The 21,070-nt window shown below is 51.8% G+C and overlaps 1 protein-coding gene and 1 pseudogene across 1 annotated transcript in view; one reads left to right on the top strand and one right to left on the bottom strand.

The window, feature by feature from the left end:
* LOC121166430 (mastermind-like protein 1) overlaps positions 1–1,492 on the top strand; it is a 44,869-nt gene extending 43,377 nt beyond the window's left edge. The window contains exon 5 of the mRNA XM_040995527.1: positions 23–1,492. Coding sequence (XP_040851461.1) covers positions 23–996 — 974 coding nt within the window. The 3' untranslated portion in view covers positions 997–1,492. The remainder of the gene's footprint in view (positions 1–22) is intronic.
* The window catches only part of LOC121166446, a 1,182,205-nt pseudogene that overhangs the window by 748,760 nt on the left and 412,375 nt on the right, over positions 1–21,070 (bottom strand).

Raw genomic sequence — 21,070 nt, forward strand, 5'->3', positions numbered from 1 at the left:
CAGGACCCTCTCTGTCTCCCAGGGTCCTCCGTAGCCACGCCGGGCATGAGCAACCTGGGTCCGTCCAACTCTCGCTGCCCTCGAGTGTTCCCGCAAGCTGGGAATCTGATGTCAATGGGTGCTGGACACACCTCCGTGTCCTCTCTCCCCTCCAGCCAAGGCCAGCAGGAGCGAGGGGTGGCCCCCTTTGCCAGCTCGCAGGGCATGCCTCCCAGCAGTCTGTATGGCGTGGCCTCTGGCATCACACCGATTGTCACCCCAGCCCCTCCCCAAGCCTCCAACGGCCACAGCCACATGGCCCGGCAGACAGCCATCGGCCCGAGTGCTTCCGTGTCAGCCGCCTATGGACAGAACTCTCTGGGCAGCTCTGGCCTCTCGCAGCAGCACGGTAAGGGAAGCCTGAACTCTGGCTTGAGCAAGCCTCAGGTCCCCCGGGTGTCGGCAGCCATGGGAGGCCAGAATGCCTCTTGGCAGCATCAGGGAATGCCGAGTCTGAGCAGCCAGAGCCCAGCCAACAGTACGGTTGGCCCCTTCCCGGCGGCCTCCAGTTTCCATATGCAGCAGGCCCACCTGAAGATGTCCAGCCCGCAGTTCTCCCAGGCGATGGCCAACAGGCCTGCAGCCCCCATGAACTCCACAGCAGCCACAGGCGCCATTCTGCCAACTGTGAGTGCACAGCCCAGGACCAGTGCCGCCGCCCCACCACCAGCGGCCCAGCAGCAGGCCATGCCGGGCCTGAGCCCTGCGGCACCTGAGCTCGGGGGCTTCAGCCAGAGCCCCGCCTCCCAAATGGGCGGCCGGGCAGGCCTACATTGCACCCAGACCTACCCCATGCGGACCGCAGGCCAGGAGCTGCCCTTTGCCTACAGCGGACAGCCAGGTGGCAATGGGCTGTCCAGTGTGGCTGGACACACTGACCTCATCGACTCCCTGCTGAAGAATAGGACTTCAGAGGAGTGGATGAATGATTTGGATGACCTTTTAGGGGCTCAGTAGGGAGAGATTGGTTATGTTTTTAAGATCTATATCCTATATTTTTGTTCTCAGATTTAAGAAAGAGCAACTACTTTGGACCAAAAGTGCATGGCCCAGGATGCTGGGTAGGAAGAGCCTGGGCCTGGCTAAGGGCCTTGCCCTGTCAGGGTGTGCAAGGCTCCTGGGTCAGCAGTGTAGCCCCTGGGGCTAGTCCCTGCCCATATGCTGGCAACAGGTCCCTTGTTGCCTCTCACGGCGGTTCTCTAAGTGACCAAAAGCCCACAGCAGGAGCAGTGTGGCCCGGGGAAGAGGCCTGTGGGACTGCACTCCTCAGTGCTCGCTTCCTTTCAGCTCTGCACCTGCCCCAGCGCTGTGCACAAGTGTTTGTGGAAACTTTATATACCATAATTATTTTGCAACTTATAGCATAGAAAATATATATTTGTAATGTTAGAAAGGTTTGTAAACAGCTTAGGAGTGGTGAGCAGCCTTGGGAACATGTGGATTCCTCCTCTCTGTCAGCTCTCGGGAGGAGAGTGGGTGCTGGGGCTCGCCAGCAGCGCTGGGCAGTGCCTACTGCCCTCTGGAAGTGGCTCAGCGTGTGAGGGCTGTGCCCTCCAGACGTGTGCAGCAGCTTCCCTGCACCTCTGCGTGTCCCATGACCTTTTCGTCTGCCTCCTTCCGCTCTTCCGCTCTCCAGCCAAAGTGGGAAAGAGTGCTTTCTGTTGGAGGGGATAGAGCTGGCCAGGTTCCTTGGAGAGCTGGCTGCAGGAGGCCACGGCCTGGGGGAGGGAGCCCCGCTCCGCCCAGGGCCTCTGCGCCCCGCACCATGACTTGCACTTTCACAGAGATCGCTTTATAACACTAACACGCCCTGAGATGCAGGTGGGTCTTGATGTTTATTAGTTCTATGAGTTGATGGACTTGACTGAGCTGAGAGGCAGGTAGAGGTGCACACACAGGGCCGGGAGAGGCCACGCCTCACTTTCCCTGTCCCTGGAGCCTGAACGCGGCTCTGTCTAGAAATGTCACATGAAAGAACTAAGCCAGGAGAAACACGGCCAGCCTGCAGGGTCTGGAAGGGCCTTGCCCACTTGCCCATTTGTTGTCTTGCACCACAGTGCCTTGTTTCTGGGGGTGCTCAGGCCCTCAGATCCCAGATAGCCATTTGCCAGCACAGGTGGAGTAGGGGCTGTTTCCCCTCTGACAGCCTCCCTGCCTTGCCCCATCAGCTTAGCTCTCCAAAACCCCCGTTCTGCCCACCACGCAGGCTGGCCAATCAGAAGGTGAGGACGGTGTGTCTGCAGGTTTTCTACCAAAAAACAGGGCTGGAGGCCGGCCTGGCCCTCTGCCGTGCCCCCAGGGCCGCGGCCCTGCTGCCAGCCTGGCCCTCGCCCTCTGCCTTATTGCCGGGGTTGCCACACAGACAGGGGCATCTCATTGCTGCAGTGTCCTAGCAATAAAATGTGACTCTTAGTCGCGCCCAGGGAGCTTCCCGTGGCTTTATTTATGAATCTGGTTTTGGGAGCCATGGGAGAGCTGACATCCAGCACCCCCTTCCCCAGAGCCACGACTCAGAAGAAAAGGGTGCTCGGACTTCCTACACATTCGCTTTGTGTAAATAAATGTTTACAGTTTTATATGGAAGATGGAATGAGCGTTAGAGCTGCCGACTGTATATTTTTTACTTTTATAGATTTAAAAAAAAACTATCATCCTTTATATATGTGTCTTGGGGGGAGCTGTGATAAGTTTTATGGCAAACAGTTGGTATTGTTAACTTTTTATTGTCATCAAAAGTACATGAAAATCCTATTAATCCCGTTATTCTTCTACTGCCCTTAACCCAGGTATACACCAAAAAAAGAAATCTTTTTCTTTGTTTTATCATTATAAAAATAATAAAAGTATTTTGTTAGTATGGAAACTGCCTGTGGTGTTGACTGCTGCGGGCCCTGGCGTGGGGGGAGGGCGGCAGGTTCCATGAGTCTCAGGTTGTAGGTTGACGGGTGCTCAGTCGGAGCTCATGGCACGCTGAGACACCAGCCCCCTGGGGTTGGACTGCACGGTCTGCTTGTGCAGCCTCAAAGAAGCTGCAGTCCTAAAGAGTCAAGGAAGGGGCCGTTTCCCTGGCGCAGCAGGCTTAGCTTCTCTGACTGTGACACTGGCATTCCTGTCCCAGCTGGTCCACTTCCAATCCAGTTCCCTGTTTAAGGCCTGGGAAAACAGCAAAGGATGGCCAAGTCCTTGTGCCCCGCACTCACATGGGAGACCCAGAAGAGGTTCCTGGCTCGGGATTGGCTCTGCTTCAGTCTTTGCAGCCATTTGGGTAGTGAACCAGCAGACAGAAGATATGTGTCTCTCTTTCTGCAAATCTGCCTTTCAAAGGGAAATAAAAACTTATCCAAAAATGGGCCTGGTGCAGTGGCCTAGCAGCTAAAGCTCTTGCCTTGAGTATGCCGGGATCCCACACTGGTGCTGGTTCTAGTTCCGAGAGCTCCACTTCCCATCCAGCTCCCTGCTTGTGGCCTGGGAAAGCAGTGGAGGATGGCCCAATGCTTTAGGACCCTGCACCTGCATGGGAGACCCGGAAGAAGTTCCTGGCTCCTGGCTCTGGATCAACAAAGCACTGGCCATTGTGGTCGCCTGGGGAGTGAATCATCGGATGGAAGATCTTCCTCTCTGTCTCTCCTCCTCTCTGTATATCTGACTTTGTGATAAAAATAAATAAATCTTTAAAAAAAAAAAACTGGACCCAGCGTGATAGCATAGTGGTTAAAGTTCTCACCTTGCACACGCCAGGATCCCATATGGGCGCTGGTTCTAAACCTGGCAGCCCCACTTCCCATCCAGTTTACTACTTGTGGCCTGGGAAAGCAGTGGCGTACAGCCCAAAACCTTGGGACCCTGCACGCACATGGGAGACCCGGAAGAGCTCCTGGCTTGGGATTGGCTCAGCTCCAGCCGTTGCAGCCTCTTGGGGAGTGAACCATCCAATGCAAGACCTTCCTCTCTTTCCTCCTCTGTATATCTGCCTTTCCAATAAAAATAATAAAATCTTATTTTTAAAAAAATGATGGGGAGGAATGAGTTACAGAGGCGGGGAGTGGAGATGCGTGTCCTTTGACAAGGGAGATGTCCCAGCCACAACCCAGCTGCATGAGGCATCGTGAAGAGGCAAGGACCGGTGAAGTCCTGGCTTGGTGCACAGCCTTGCAGGATCGTGCGACAGATGCAGGAAGCAGGCTGTCCAGCTGGCATCATTGTCTGCCTCACATTGCCGGTACCAAGCAGCCGTGCTTAAGACTGGAACGATGGGAAGCACAGCTGTCACAGGTATTTTAAATATTTATACCTTTTCAACATAACTTGCAATAATCATTTTTGGGAGGGCTCTTATATTGCAAGGCAGTAGAAAGGAGAGCAAGTAACATAACTCCCTTCCCACTTCCTGGTTATAAAGTTACCAGCTAACTCTCAGAATCCGAAGAGGCATTGAATAGCCAGGCCCGAGAGTGACAAGGACCAAGCAGCTCCAGGGCCCTGCAGCTCTGCCCGCGCGAGGGGTCTCACGAGTCTCCAGTCGGGCCAGTGGCAAGTGGAGGTGGGTTTCTGATGGGACGGGTCACTCAGCAGCTGCTACAGAGCTGCTGCCACTGCCAGGACCCGTGCTAGGGTGGCAAGGTCCCCACACCTAGAGCTGCAGTGTCCTGTGGTCACTGGAATGTTGGCAAACACGGGAACATGTCTGGGCATCAAAGGTGTTGGGCAAAGACCCTCGGGCTACCCCGCAGCGCGGGAGCTTGGGGACCTGGATTTGAGGGGGATGGGAGATCACACAGGGATCACAATGACCTGTGGGTTTCTGCCCAAGTAAGGAATTACAGTTGAGGGACTTCCGTAGGTAAGACCATGGCATGTGTACGTAAGTAGGGGGCTGAGACCAAATTGATTTGGAGGGGAAAACAAGAGGGCTTTTAAGAGTCAGACCTGGGGCTGGCGGCGTGGCCTAGCGGCTAAAGTCCTCGCCTTGAACGCCCCAGGATCCCATGTGGGCACCAGTTCTAATCCCAGCAGCTCCACTTCCCATCCAGCTCCCTGCTTGTGGCCTGGGAAAGCAGTCAAGGATGGCCCAAAGCTTTGGGATTCTGCACCCGTGTGGGAGACCCGGAAGAAGTTCCAGGTTCCTGGCTTCGGATTGGCATAGCATCAGCCGTTGCGGTCACCTGGGGAGTGAATCATCAGATGGAAGATCTTCCTCTCTGTCTCCTCCTCCTCTCTGTATATCTGACTTTGTAATAAAAATAAATAAACCTTAAAAAAAAAAAGACCTAAGTGCAAGCACACATGGGAGACCTGAGCTGGGGTAGTTAGCATCAACCAGCACCAAGTACTACCCACTGGCACACACTAAAGCCAATACTGGGGCGTAACAGGCTCAGGCCTGGTTTAGGCTGCTCCCACTGTTGCTTCTTGTTCCTGACAAAGGAATTTCCCAGGCTCTTTTAAACTTTATCCATCCAGCACCTTGCTAATGGCAAACCTTGCGCACACTGGTGGGTCCTTGGCCCAGGTTGACTTTGTCCACCTCTTGTTCTGGCAGGAACAGTGTCCTTACCCAATCGTCCTAAACACATTCCAGCTCGTACTGTTGGGTATTGCAGCCCAGCCTTACCTGGTCCACACCCAGACACAGCCCTCATGTGGTTCAGCGAGAGATGAGACCTAGCCCAGGCCCTGCTACACCCACACTGGCTCTCACTAGTACCAGCGGGCGCTGGAGTCTAGCCCAGTCTGACGCTCCTCAGACCCAGTCCCCATCCATGCTGAGGGAGATTGCAGCCATGTCCAGCCCAGCCAGGCGTGTTCCAACCACAGATCCTCTGTGTGCCATCGGAGATTGCTGTTCCGTATAGTTCCCAATATATTCTGCCCCCAGACCTAATTCACATGCTGGTTAGTGTCATGGACCAGCCTCACATTACCCATTCCCTGTTCCAACTCTCACTGGTAGGTTCTGTGATCTAGCCCTGCAAGTACAGTGGCCTTGTCCATGGAAGACCTCAAAAGTTGTTCCTCACTTGGTCATGAATCCTCAGGTCCCTGTTTGACCCCACCTGTGTCATCCCACAGACCAAATGTCAGTTCACACCCGTAAGTCCCCAGAACATGGCACTGGGTGAACCAAGACTTCACCTGGCACCATTGGTGCTCGGGCCACCCAGACCCTTCCCTGCCCCAGGGGGCCATGCCACCCAGCTATCCACACCCTAATTGGAGGTCCACATGGGCATGTATCCCTCTTAACTATGTAAACATCAAAAATAAAATGAATTTATTACTTAAAAAAAATCAAGACAGCAACCCAGACCGGGCAAGGTTACAGTACCCACCATCATACATGTGGGTCAGGTTGGGGGTGGGCCAAGCTGGGCCAGTTCATAACACCCACCGGCAGATGTGAGCACCAGGACAGGGTACAGGCCAGGTCAGGTCAGGCTGCAACACCAGTTATTTCACATTACGGCCGGGACTGGAGGCTGGCTGGGCTGAGCTAAGCTACATCAGCCACCAGCATGAGCTTGAACTCGGGGTAAGCTGTGCTGGACCAAGCTACAGCATCCCCAGTGAACAGCATACCCAAATGCACATGGGAGTTACGGCAGTCCATTGGGACCTGCAGAGAACATCTACTACAGAGCAGAGGATTGGGGAGCAGAACACATTGGACAACTCTCCCAGCCACAAGCACTTGGACCTTGGAAAGATTTCCTCTGGAGCAACAAAATCAATAGCATTTCAGAACCACTTCAGCAAGACCCTTTGAGCATGCCCCATGTTGGGGACCTGGGATGAGTGGGAGGCTGGGTGAGGCTTTTCCCTTTATCTCCCCCTCTTACCCCAGATACAGAAAAAAATAAATTTTTAAAAAATGTGGAAACAATGGTCTTACCCACTTTCCTGTAGCCCTTGACCCTAATCAACTATGTAAAGATTATCAAAATAATAAAAGGATTTTTTTAAAGATTTATTTTTATTATTTTTTCATTGGAAAGGCGGATGTACAGAGAGGAGAGACAGAGAGGAAGATCTTCCGTCCGATGATTCACTCCCCAAGTGAGCGCAACGGGCCGATACTATGCCGATCCGAAGCCAGGAGCCTCTTCCGGGTCTCCCACGCGGGTGCAGGGTCCCAAAGCTTTGGGCCGTCCTTGACTGCTTTCCCAGGCCACAGGCAGGGAGCTGGAAGGGAAGCGGGGCTGCCGGGATTAGAACCGGCGCCCATATGGGATCCCGGGCGTGCAAGGCGAGGACCTTTAACCACTTGCGCCACCGCGCCGGGCCCAATAAAAGGATTTTTAAAAATCAAGTGCTGTACTCTTGGAGCATGCTCCACATTGGGGACCCTGAGATGACATACAGTGGCCGTTGGCCAACCCCAGGTACTGTTGTGGCTAGGATGCTGGGTGAAGCTTCTCCTCTCCCTCCCTTCCCCCAAATACAGGAAGAAGAAAAAGAAAACTGGAAACAAATTCTTTAGTCCACTTTCCCTTATTCCTCAACTCTTCCCATTCTAATAAGTGGTCCAGATGGCATACATCCTTCTCAACTAGGTAAACATCATCAAAACTAAAATTTAAAGAAAAATATACAAGATTAGGTGGCCAGTGTGATGGCTCAATTGATCCTCCACCTGATGCACTCACCAGCATCCCATATGGGCGCTGGTTCTAATCCCGGCAGCCCTGCTTCCCATCCAGCTCCCTGCCAGTGGCCTGGGAAAGCAGTCAAGGACGGCCCAAAGCTTTGGGACCCTGCACCTGCGTGGGAGACCCGGAAGAAACTCCTGGATCTCTCCTGGCTTTGGACCAGCTCAGCTCCAGCCATTGCGGCCACTTGGGAGGTGAACCAGCACTCAGGAAAATCTTTCTCTCATTGTCTCTCCATAAATCTGACTTTCCAATAAAAAAAAAATCTTTTTAAAAAGAGATTAGGTTTAAAAAGAGAAAGAAGGAAAGAAAAGGAAAATTCATTTTCTTGTGTGACAAGGACTGAGAAAGTATCTGTCCTTAACACCTTTGTTCCCATAACAACAACATCCTGGAAGGCTGGCACATGCCAGACAGCAGGATCGCAGGGCGGCAGGGTCCTGCAGGCAGGATCTGCCCAGCGTGGTGCTGTGCCCAGCGAGGTTGCTGTGCCCAGCATGGTGCTGTGCCCAGCCTGTTTCTTAGGCAAGGAAGTCAAAGTGCAGAGGAGTAGTTCTAGTTCACCTTTTTTTTTTTTCCTAAGAAAGGGGAAATAAGTCACATGTGTTTGTTCGTTTGTGCAAAAAGGAAGGCAGGAAAGATAACTCAGAAACCAGAGATTAAGCCCTGGCAGGCGGTAGAAGGTGAGGGTTGGGGAGGCTAGGAGGAGGGCTCAACTGCCTCTGAGCAGAGCTTTGAATCCTGTTAACATACACAATCAATCAAACCAACACAGATGAGAGAAATCCATCCTGCATTTTAAAGAAGAGAAACAGGTGGCAGAGCAGCTGTTCAGAGGACTAAAGCCGGAACCGCCTGGCCTCAGGCCAGGGAGCAGAGGGTGGCCCCAGCCTGCGGCCCCCAGCTGGGGGGACCACAATGCAGAGACCCCAGCCTGCCTAGCTTAGGTGGCAGCCATGCAGACAGCAGTGACCAGAGCTTTCCCAGGGTGGGGGGCGGAGAGAAGAAGGAAGTAGGCAATTTTTTTTTTTTTCATTGGAAAGGCGGATATACAGAGAGGAGAGACAGAGAGGAAGAGCTTCCGTCCGGTAGGCAATTCTCTAACAGCTCCACATGTCCGCCAAACGGGAAAGTTCCCTCCACACAACCTTAAGGGCGAACAGGAGCTACCCGTGCACCCCCAAAAGGGCATGTGCCACCTGTAACACCGGGCCCCCTGCTTTCGGTTTAATAATGGTAACTTAAACCTCATTTTAAAAATTTCAAAGATGTGGGCCCGGCGCGGTGGCGCAAAGTGGTTAAAGGTCCTCGCCTTGCACGCCCGGGATCCCATATGGGCGCCGGTTCTAATCCCAGCAGCCCCGCTTCCCTTCCAGCTCCCTGCCTGTGGCCTGGGAAAGCAGTCGAGGACGGCCCAAAGCTTTGGGAACCTGCACCCGTGTGGGAGACCCGGAAGAGGCTCCTGGCTTCGGATTGGCATAGTATCGACCCGTTGCGCTCATTTGGGGAGTGAATCATCGGAGGGAAGATCTTCCTCTCTGTCTCTCCTCTCTGTACATCCGCCTTTCCAATAAAAAAAATAATAAAAAAATAAATCTTTAAAAAAAATTTCAAAGATGAGGCCTGGCGCGGTAGCCAAGCTGTTAAAGTCCTTGTTTAGAATGCACCTGGAATCCCGTATGGGCACCGGTTCTAATCCCGGCAGCTCTACTTCCCATCCAGCTCCCTGCTTGTGGCCTGGGAAAGCAGCAGAGTGTGACCCAAGTCTTTGGGACCCTGTGACCACATGGGAGACTAGAGGAAGTTCCTGGTCCTGGCTCAGCCCCAGCTGTTGAGGCCCCTTGGGGAGTGAACCAGCCAATGAAAGATTCTCTCTCCCTCTCTCCCCTCTCCCCCCACCCCGTGTGTGTGTGTGTGTGTGTGTGTGTTTATGTGTGTGTCCATCTCTCTGTAACTCTGCCTTTCCATATAAATAAATAAATATTTTTTAAATAGATTTAAAAGATGTTCATAGGGGCCACCATCATCATGTAGTGCCGCCTGCTACTCCAACCTCCCACATGGGCACCAATTCAAGCCCTCGTTTGTCCGCTTCCAATGCAGCTTCCTGCTAACGGCCCGGGAAAGCAACAGAGAATGGCCCACTCCTCTGAGGAACCTAGATGAACCTCTTCAGTTCAGCCCAGCCCCAGCCCTTACAGTCACTTCAAGAATGCACCCATGGATGAAAGATTCTCTGTGTGTGTATGTATATATTCATGTCTCTCCTCTCTCCGTATCTCTGCCTTTTAAAGAAATAAAATCTTTTCCTCAGCTGTAAGCAACTGCCTAAGCAAGTGTTTTGCTGCTGGGAGAAAAGCAACTAATAGCTGGCCAGCATCCTGGACCTGGTTAATGCTAAATCTGTGTTAACTATACCAGTGTGGCAACACAGTTGCCTAATCTAGTTGTTTAAAAAGATTTGTGGCAGGGGGCAGACACCAACATGCCAGGAGACAGGGTCTAGGGGCCAGTGTGTGAGTGTGCATGGGCCCTGGGTAGGCAGGCAGGGCCGCAGGTTGGCACAGCACACTCGGGAGACTGGGCCTGAGGATCTGCACACTTTGGGGCATGGGGGCTGTGGAAGGGAAGGTCTGGGGATGTGTGGGAGGGAGGACTGCTAAGGGAGAATGTGAGAGGTGAGGAGTGACTTCTTGGGGACTTCTACCAATCTGGCTGTTGCACTTGCATGTAAATGAGGGAGCTGAGACTGGGTGTTTTAGAGAAGGAAAACCAGGGGACCTTTTGTGGGCAAACCAATATACCCACCCACATAGGAGCCCATCGACCTGGGCTTGTTGGTCTCAACCACCACCTACTGATGTACACAAAAGCCATGGTTAGGGGGCCTGCAAGCAACAGCTAGACCACAGTACCCTCCAGTGAGTGTAGGAACAGGGGATGGGTAACATTAGACCGGGCCATGACACTAACCTGCACACAAGAGAACTGGATCTGAGAGCAGATTCTGTGGGGGATCATGGGCTCACCCCTGTGGAACTGCAATATCTACTGGTTTGATCAAGAACTACGGTGGGTGAGGGCTGAGCTAGGCATAACCATGCAACTCACTGATACTCATGGGTACTGGTGTTGGGAACAGGCCAGGCTGCTCCAGGATGCAGCACCCATAGGCACACCAGGGAATAGGGTGTGGGGTGGGCCAGGTTGTAACACCCATCAGCACATGCAAAAGCCAAAACTGGGGGAGGGGACAGACTGCTGAATAAAGATCTAGGACCCAGGCCTGGCACTGTAGCCTAGTGGCTAAAGTCCTTGGCTGGCGCACGCCCGGGATCCCATATGGGCGCCAGTTCGTGTCCCAGCAGCCCCAATTCCCATCCAGCTCCCTGCTTGTGGCCTGGGAAAGCAGTTGAGGATGGCCCAAAGCTTTGGGACCCTGCACCCGCGTGCAAGACCTAGAAGAAGCTCCTGGCTCCTGCTCTGGATTGGCTCAACTCCAACCGTTGCGCTCACTTGGGGAGTGAATCATCAGATGGAAGATCTTCCTCTCTGTTGATCTTCCTCTCTGTATATCTGATTTTCCAGTAAAAATAAATAAATCTTTTTACTTTCTTTTGATAATCTTACATAGTTGATTAGGGTACAAAGGGTCAAGGGCTACAGGAAAGTGGGTAAGACCATTGTTTCCACACTAATATCATAATTTTTCCCTGTATCTGGGGTCAGAGAAGAAACAAAGGGAGAAGCCCCACCCAGCCTCCCACCCACCCCAGGTCCCCGATGTGAGGCACGCTCCGAGGGTCCTGCTCAAGCAGTTTTGATAGTTCAACAGTTCTGAATTGCTGCCAACCTCACTGCTCCAAGCACTATGAAATCTACTCAGAATACACTGGCTGACATAGTCTCTTCATTCTTCTGAGATCAGTAGTTCAGTTGGAGGGATCTCCAAAGAAATTTCATCTGAGGTGATCCCAGACCTGATTCTTGTGTGTGCTTGCCAGTACAGGGTCCAGCACTGTCTATCGCCCCAATCAGCTTATACACATGTGCCAGAGTCCAGCTCCAGCTGAGTTCGGAACTCGTGAAGGGTGCATGGATGAGGCGCAAAGAGGAAAGAAAGATGGACCACTAGGATTTCATGATCATAATGGACAATGCACGAAAGCTGTCCACTTTATTTATACAAAATCAGTCAAACTCTGGCTCAGACTTTTTACGTCATGGTCAAGTGGGTGTTTCTAAGGATAATTCTGCCATTTGTTTTACCTAAAAACAATAGAAGTTCCTGCTACAATTCTTATCCTACAACTCAATCTTGTATCACAAAGAAAAGGGGAACCTAAAGAATGAGGAAAGAATGAAACCCTAAATACTAATGCTAATACTGATTAGCATAAGGTCAATGGGGACAGCCAAGACAGTAGGAATAATAGAAGGCCCTTTTGCAAGACATTATTATTGACATTAACCTCCAAGCTCACATTGAGTAAAAGGCCAGCCTCACAGTAGCAAACAATGCCTGGATGGATTAGAATTCTTCCACAGGGTGGTCTGGTGTCCATGCAAAAGAAGGTGGAGCTGCATTCAGGTGGTTGTAGAGATGTCCGCCAGGGCCCTGCCAAACAGTGGGAAGTTCCTTGTGGCCCTGCCTGCAATGGAACAATACTCTTCACACCTTCATGTCCCCCACATCCACTGCACAGACCCCAACACACATGCTGCTTCATGCAATTGCTGGGTCAGTTCTGCTTCCAACCCCATCTTCCACGCAAACCAATGGGTGCTGCAGTCCAGCCCAGTCCTGCACACTTCATCCTCGGCCTTCATGCAAACCAGTGGGAGCTTCAACCTAGTTGAGGCGACTCTCCACAAGCCCTACCAGGCCTACTTCCTACCCTGGTTCCCATGCTTGCCACGATGTACCACAGACTTGTTCAGTCCTTCCCACATCCCATTTAGCTTTTGTACATGTCAATGGGCATTGAAGCCTAGTTTAACCCAACCAGCCCTACTATCCAACCCACACACATACTGGCGGGTACTGTCTGTCTAGCCACCCCTGTCCCTGTCTTGGTTTTCATGCTCTCTAGTGGGAGTGGTAACCCAAGAGGGAGGTGCCCACTATTTCCCTTCTAGGCCACTCCCTGATTATGCACTCTCCAGGTGGTTCTGGAGTTTAACTTGACAGATTTAGCCCCCAGTGCCAGCCTCTGCCAGCTGATGCTGCGGCAAAGTCCAACCAACCCTCACCCACTCTAATTTTTGCTTGCACCAGTCAGAACAGTCAGCCCAACCTGGCCCTTCCCTGATCTAGCTCACATGAGGCCCACAGGTGTTGTAGCCCTGCCTGGTCTGGTCTGCCCCCATCTCAACTCACACTCTCTCTTGGGAGTGGTAGTCCAACAGGAAAGCCCACATTCCCCAGGCTGACTTTGTCCCCTCCCTCCCTGGGTCTCACATGTACTGTTTGGGTGCTGCAGCCACATCTGGTATGGTCCACATCACCTTTGCATTCTGTAATGTGCACTGGTTTGTGTTGTGACCAAACCTGGCCCAACCCACACTCTGTTCTGGTGCTCAGATTCACCAGTGGTTGATGTGAATTGGTTCAGCCTGGTCTGCTCCCGACCTATGCCAAATGTATGCTAGTGGGTATCTTTCTCTGACCTGGTCTGGGTTGCTCCCTATCATGGTTCTTATGCTCACCTGCAGGGACTGAGTCTCAATATAGTTTCCCAAGCTCCTCCATCAGAACATCTCCCTATGCCAGATACCACACATACCAGTGGGTCCATGGGCCAGCACTACTTTGTCCACCTCTTGTCCTGGTATAAACAATGGCCTTTCTTTGCTGGCCTTCAGTCCATTCCGGTTCTTACTGTTGGATGCTTCATCCCAGCCAAGGCTTGTCCATACTCAGACAGCGCTCACACATGGCTCAGTAGGGGCAGAGACCCAGCCTAATCCATCCTAAATCTACCCAGGTTCTCCAGAGCACCAGACGGGGTGCTGGCGTCTAGCCCAGTTAAGTATACCCAGCCCCAGTTTACACTTGTGCCAAGGGAGATTGCAGCTATATCCAGACCAGAGCACAGCCCCCACTCTCTCACAGCCCCCGCACTCTCCCGTGGAAACCCCAACCCAGCAAGGGTGGACTCTCACAGCTCCACAACTGAGTCTATTCCCAGCCCCAGATTACACACGTGCCATTGTTGCTCTGACCCAGTAGGCTTAGCCCCTGTCTCAGCCTTTGCCTTCAATGCTGTGGCCTAGTATCCCTGGCTCATGCAGACCAGTCAGTGTAAGAGCCTAGTTTGGCATGACCTGTGCTCCATCCTGATTTCTATTTTTTCTTGTGAGTTAAGGTTTGCTCAGTTCAATCTGGTCCGCCCCCTTCCAGTTGCAGCTCAGCCCACCCCACATCCTATTTTAGGATGCACATTCGGGTGCTGCTGCCTTGACCTGCCCAGACTGTTGTTGGTTCCTTTACCCATAAATGATAGCAGGTTCCATGGTCACACCTAGCTCAACCCATCACCACCCCAGCTCGCGAACTAACCACCAGGACTTGTATTTCCAGAGGGTGAGGCCACAGAGTCTTCCCCCACAGAATCTAGCCCTGGACCTTGTTCTCTCATGTGCTGGTTAGTGTTGTTGTGCCGGTTTTTGAAACCCCCAGATAATCATCAAGTCTGAAGTCGGTGCTGAGGCAAAAAGATGGTTTATTCAGGTTAGCCTAGGCAACCCAGCCACCTCCCCCAGCCCAGCATGGCTGGGCGGGGGAGGGGCAGCTGCAGCCGAGGCTGCAAGGATCCACAAGGAGGACAAAAGAAACGCGAGCCAGAAGACCCAAGGGAAGGGCCCGGAGAGCCCAAGCCCCCCAGTTCTTATACATCTTAGGCTATTAATTATACAGTCATGACTTAGCAGGCTTCTATTGGTGGGTTTGAAACAAGCAACTTTTAAAAAGTACAAATCGATGAGCTATTGGGCTGTGAATCTTATCAAACACCAGGTACCTCCTTCCTGAGGAGTGGTCTGCCTATGTGACCTGCCAGGTGTCCTGCCGGGTGTCACGTAGACTATCAGGCCTGAGGTTCACACAGCCCCTAGCCAAGCCATTAAGGCAGAATCACAAAAGGCAGAAAACGCCTAGGTTCTTCAGTGTCTTGATCTTGCCAAGTGTGACCTGTCCACTGTTCCACCACTCAGTCAGGTACTGGTACCTAGCCCTGCCAGACAGGTCCCCAACCATAGCTTTTGTATAGACTGGTGTGTGGCAGTCAGTGATGCTCTACACTAACAGCCCATCTCAGGATTCCCATGTGGGCTGGTAAATCAGTCTGGCCCAAATAGATCTTATGGACTCTCCCCTCCAAACTACCAGGTCTCAGTCCCCATGCTTGCCAGAAAGTTCCCTGACCCTATTGCTGGAAATCACCCAGAATTCATCCCTCACCTACACTCACACTGGCTTTATCCATGGATGTCCCTAGGCAGCAATTACATATCCTAAAAACCCCAGAGCTTGATGCCAGGCGGCCAGGACTGGCACCACTTGGTCAAAGCCTAGGACTCGGTCTCTGCCTGGCAGCAATGACTTTGGTCTGAGTTCCCAGCATTGGTTCCGGCCTGGCAGGGGCACCCCCCATAGCCGCCACACTGCAGGGGGCTCCTTTTGCCCCAACCCCAGGGCTGAACACTGCCCAGATTCTGTGCCACAAGATGATAGTGGCAGGGCAGAGCCAGGGCCTTAATCCCGTTACTAAGTTTCCTTTTTTAAGATTTATTTATTTTTATTGGAAAGGCAGATACATACAGAGAGGAGGAAAGACAGAGTAGATCTTCTGTCCAATGGTTCATTCCCCAAACAGCTGCAACGGCTGGAGCTGAGCCAATCCGAAGCCAGGAGCCTGGAGCCTCTTCCAGGTCTCAAATGAGGGTGCAGGGTCCCAAAGCTTTGAGCCATCCTTGACTGCTTTCCCAGGTCACAAGCAGGGAGCTGGATGGCCGCAGGGACACGAACCGGTGCCCAGATAGGATCCCAGCATGTTCAAGGCGAGGACTTTAGCCACTTTGCTGTTGTGCCGGGCCCCTCATTGTGTTCTTAGCCTGAGGGGAGAGATCTCTAGGGTATGGAGAAAGCCTAGGATTCAGCCACTGCCTGGCAGCAGTGACTTTGGCCCCACTGGCATGTATGAGGTGTGGGCCTGGGAGTGGGCCTGGTGGAGGAAGTTGGGAAACCACTGGTAGGCTGTCACTCCCACTGGTGAGAACGTGAGTCAGAGCTGGGGGTTGGCCAACCCAGGCAAGGCTGCTTCAGTTGTCTGCAGGTGTGTGGCTGGTTCTGGGGTAAGGTGGGAGGTTGGGGGGATCCAACCAGGGCCAGGCCAAACCTCAGCACACTAGCATGTGCAGAAGACAGGACAGTGTGCAGCCATGCAGGGCCAGGCTAAGCTGACACACCTACTGGTTTGTTTGAAAGCCAGGGATGAGGGCAGGCTGGGCCAAGCTAGGCTGCAGCATCTACCAGCAGCAGTTAGTACTGGGGGTGGGCCAGGCCAGGTCAAGATACAACATTTGATGGCAAGGTCAAACTAGGTGAATGGGTTATGCCAGGCTGGGTTGGAACATCCACAGATGTGCACAAGATCTGTGGCTTGGAGCAGGTCTGGTTAGGGAGCTAAAGGACCAGACTTCTGGGCTGCAGTTCCCAGTGGTGAGTGCAAAAGCCAGAATGGGGCAACAAACTGGGCTGGACATGGCTGCAGTATCCTTGGCACAGGTATGGACAGGGCCTGGGGTATGCTAGACTCAGCTGGATTTCAGCACCCTCCAGTGCTCACAAGAACCAGAGTGGGTGTAGGATAGGCTGGGCTAGGTCTCAGCACCTGCCGAACCACATGAGTAGGATTTGAGAGTGAACTAAGCGTGGCTGGGATGTGGCACCCAACAGTAAGAGCCGGAATCAGGGGGTTGGGGATGAGGTAAGGATGGAGTTGCTGGCTTTCAGCTTTGGCTTGGCCCAGCACCAGCCACTGCAGCCTTTTGGGGAGTGAAGCAGCAGATGGAAGATCCCTTTCTTCTCTCTCTGCAACTCTTTATTTTCTTTTCCAAGATTTATTTATTTTTATTGGAAAGGCGGATATACAGAGAGGAGGAGAGACAGAGAGGAAGATCTTCCATCCCATGATTCACTCCCCAAGTGAGCGCAACAGCCGATACTATGCCGATCCGAAGCCAGGAACCTGGAACCTCTTCCGGGTCTCCCACACGGGTGCAGGGTCCCAAAGCTTTGGGCCATCCTCGACTGCTTTCCCAGGCCTCAGGCAGGGAGCTGGATGGGAAGTGGAGCTGCCGGGATTAGAACCGGCACCCATATGGGATGCCGGCGTGTACAAGGAAAGGACTTTAGCCACTAGGCCACGCCGCCAGGCCCAACTCTGCCTTTCAAATGTAATATTTATATAAAAGAAAAGTTAGCAAGGACACTCACATTCCACATTGATGTTCCTGACTCCACTCTAATCCTAGATTCTTTTAAATGCATGCCCTGGGAGGCAGCAGTGATATGCAAGTGGTTGCAACAGTTCTGAAATGCTGTTGATTTCGTTACTTCAAGGTTGAGGAAATCCTTCCAAGGTCCGTTGGCTGACATTGTCCACCTTAGAGTCTCCACTTGCCACACTTGCTGTCAAAGCTTGGCCAGGAGAGTTTTCCAATTTATTCTGTCGTCCAAGGTACTCAATGTTCTCTGCAGGTCTCAGTGAACTGCCATGTCCCCCATGTGCAACTGGGCATACTGCTCACTGTATAGGCCTCTGCAGCCTAGGAGGCCCAGCTCTGACACATGCACTCCACGGTCAGACCGCATTCCTGTACATTTTCCTGTGACTGGAGTTTTGCATTCAGCGGGTCAGTTCAGGAGGTTTTCAAAGAAAACACACTAGAGGTAACCCCAGAACTGACTCCCGTGTGTGCCTAGGGTCCCCGATATAGAGCATGTTCTGAGAGTTCTGCTTAAGTGGTTTTGATCCTAGGATGACATCCCTCGGTACTGCTGCCTGTGGGCTGCTAGGGCCTGTGCTCTCCTCTTCTCTCCCTGCTTCCACCAGGTACAGAAAGAAAAAAAAAAGAATTGGAAACAATTGTCTCATCCACTTTCCCCTATTCCTCGACCCTTCCCATCCTAATCAGTGGTCCACATGGGCATGCATCCTTTTCAACATAATCTAAAATAAAATAAAAAATATTATATAAAAATGTATTTACTTATTTTGAAAGGCAAAATGTCAGGGAGAGAAACAGAGATCTTCCATCTATTAGTTCAGTCCCCAGATGGTTAGCACTGGGCCAGGCCAAATCCAAGAGCCAGGGGCCCAAACACTTGGGGCACCTTCCATTATCTTTTCCCAGGCCATTATTAGAGAGCTGGAGTGGAAGTGGAGCAGCCAAGACTAAAGCTGGCTCTCATATGGAATGCCAGTATTTAGATGGTGACTTTACCCACTACCACAGCACAAGCCAACCTCCATCCTGTGCTGGTTTTTAAACACCTTTATTGACACAGTTTATAATATGTGAATATTAGTTTTCTTTTATTTGACACAGAAAGAGAGATACTGATTCAATCCCTAAATCCCCAAGAGGAATACGGTTGGATCCACTTTGAAGCCAGAAATAAAGAACTCAATTCAGGACCCGGTGCAATACCCTAGTGGTTAAAATCCTCGCCTTGCACATGCCAGGATCCCATATGGGCACAGTTCTAATCCCAGGGAGCTTACCATCCAGCTCCCTGCTTGTGACCTGGAAAAACAGTTGAAAATGGCCCCAAGCCTTTGGACCCTGCACCCGCATGAGAGACCTGGAAGAGGCTCCTGGCTCCTGGCTTTGGATCAGCGCAGCTCCAGCTGTTGCAGCCACTTTGGGAGTAAATCAATGGATGGAAGATCTTCCTCTCTATAAAAACAAAAAAAATCTTAAAAAAAAAAAAAAAGAAGAACTCCAATCAGGTCTTCCTCAATGGGTAGTAAGCACCCAATTCTTTGACTTATCACTGTTGTCTTGCCTGTCAGGGTCGGCATTAACAAGAGAATGGGGAGAGCTGGCATTGTGGCAGCTGCTTGCAGTGCCAGCATCCCATATGCAAGTGCAGGTTCTGGGCCCAGTTCCTTTGCTGACCCAGCACCTTGCTAATGCAGGACCTGGAAATGCATCAGCAGATGATCCAAGCGCTTGGGTTCCTGCCACTCACATGGGAGATCCAGATGAAAAATATCTTTTTTTATTTCTCTGTCATGATGCCTTTCAAATAGATGATAGATAGATAGATAGCTAGATAGATAGCTAGATAGATAGATAGATAGATAGATAGAAAGAAACAGACTGGAGTCACGAGCCAGAGCCAGGAACCACTATGCAATATATTTTAGCTGTTAGGCTAAACACCCATTCAATGTGCCTGTTTGAAGTGAACAATCCAGTAATTTTTAGTAGATTTAATCAAGTTATATAAACACTATACCAAACCAATTTTAAGACACTTTGCTCACCTCTCACACCCTAGTGCAAGGTACCCACAGTTCCCTTCTCCCTGGATCTATCTTTTCCAATCATTTCACCCAAATAGTTTTAATAGGTGGGCCTTTTTTGTTTTTAAAGATTTATTTTATTTTTATTGGAAAGGCTGATATACACAGAGGAGAAAGACAGAGAGGAAGATCTTTCGTCCGATGATTCACTCCCCAAGCGGCCGCAACGGCTGCAGCTGAGCCAATCCGAAGCCAGGAGCCTCTTCCGAAGCGGATGTAGGGTCCCAAAGCTTTGGGCCGTCCTTGGCTGCTTTCCCGGGCCACAGGTAGGGAGCTGGATGGGAAGTGGGACTGCCGGGATTAGAACCAGCGCCCATATGGGATCTCAGGTGTGCAAGGCGAGGACCTTAACCACTACACCATCGCACCAGGCCCAGGTGGGTCTTTTTTGCATTGGGTGCAATCAGCACAGTGTTTTCAAGGCTGTTGCCCTATTTGACTGGATATCTGGTGACACCTGGAAGATCTGCAGCCTGGCTTCATGGTACTGCATTTTAACAGGTCCTAGGCAGTTGAACCCATGTGTGCCTCCGTGGTAACCAAGGGCCTAAGGCTGGGGTCCTGGGAGATCCTCACTAATGGCCGTTGTTGTCACCAAGAAACCTGAGCTTTCACGTCCAGTTGGCCTCAGATGCAACAGGATCTCTAATCTCAGGCACCAGAGCCAAGCAATGTACATCCTGGCATCAGAGCACGTAGTGTATAAAGTGCCATTCTTATATGCTGACTCCTGGGCTTGGGAGAGGATCATGCCCAGGTGGACATAAATTAAGTTGGTCTGCTGCTGGGAACCAAAAGGACTTCTTGGAGTGGTGGTGAGGATGTGGAGGACTCAGCCACTGGCACTGGCTAGAATTTATATGGCTCACGAGATGGATCCATTTGAAGAAAAACGAGAGATTTCCGAAACCAGGATGTGCAAGGCCTATACCCCTAATCAGCATGGAGTAGCTACAGAAGGCGAGATTTATATCCTTCAGCAACCCTTTAGAGGTCAGAAACCTCAGGGAATGGAATGGAAAGACAGGTAGGAAGCTTAGAATCACAAATTAGAAGTCAGGACTCTGGGGTCTAGTGCAGTGGCTTGACTGGCTAACCTTCCACCTCCAAGCTCAACATTCCATATAGGTGCCCGTTTGTGTCCTGGCTGTTCCACTTGCCAACCAGCTCCCTCTGTATGGCTTGGAAAAGCTATGGAGAATGGTTCAAGTCATTGGGACCCTGCACGCATGTGTAAAACCAGGAAGAAGTTCCTGGCTCCCAGGTTGGGCTAACCAACTGTACCCACTGCAGCATTCATAAGCCAGAGTACATACAGGCTGGCTGGGTTTTGCCGTAGCACCATCTGGCAAGTGCTGGGACTGGGGGCAAATCCTGTTAAGCTGCAGAACCACCTGTAAAGTACAAGATCCAAGGCCTGGGTGGGCCCAGTAGGGAAATTATGGGCACCTCTCTGAGGGGTTTAACTCCCACTGGTGAATATGAAAACCAGGGTTGGAGCAGGCATGGCTAGACAGAGAGTGGCACCTGTAGGCACAGTGTAGGCTGGGTAGTGTGGCTGGTTGAGCTAGGCATCAATGCCCATTGGCATGTACAAGAATTAAATGAGATGTGCGACAGGTTAGACCAGTCTGCTGTTCATACTGGTAAGCACAGGAACCAAGGATGGCGGGGCCCGGGGTGGGGATCATTAGGGGTTATTCCCACTAGGCCACTACTCCCGCTGGCGTACATGAGAGCCAAGTGTGTGGTGGGCAGGATTGAGCTGGGCTGAAGCACCTATTACCC

This window comes from Ochotona curzoniae, unplaced genomic scaffold (genome assembly GCF_017591425.1).
Source record: "Ochotona curzoniae isolate NIBS_2020 unplaced genomic scaffold, NIBS_Ocur_1.0 patch14, whole genome shotgun sequence".
In the NCBI taxonomy this organism is placed as follows: Eukaryota; Metazoa; Chordata; class Mammalia; order Lagomorpha; family Ochotonidae; genus Ochotona; species Ochotona curzoniae.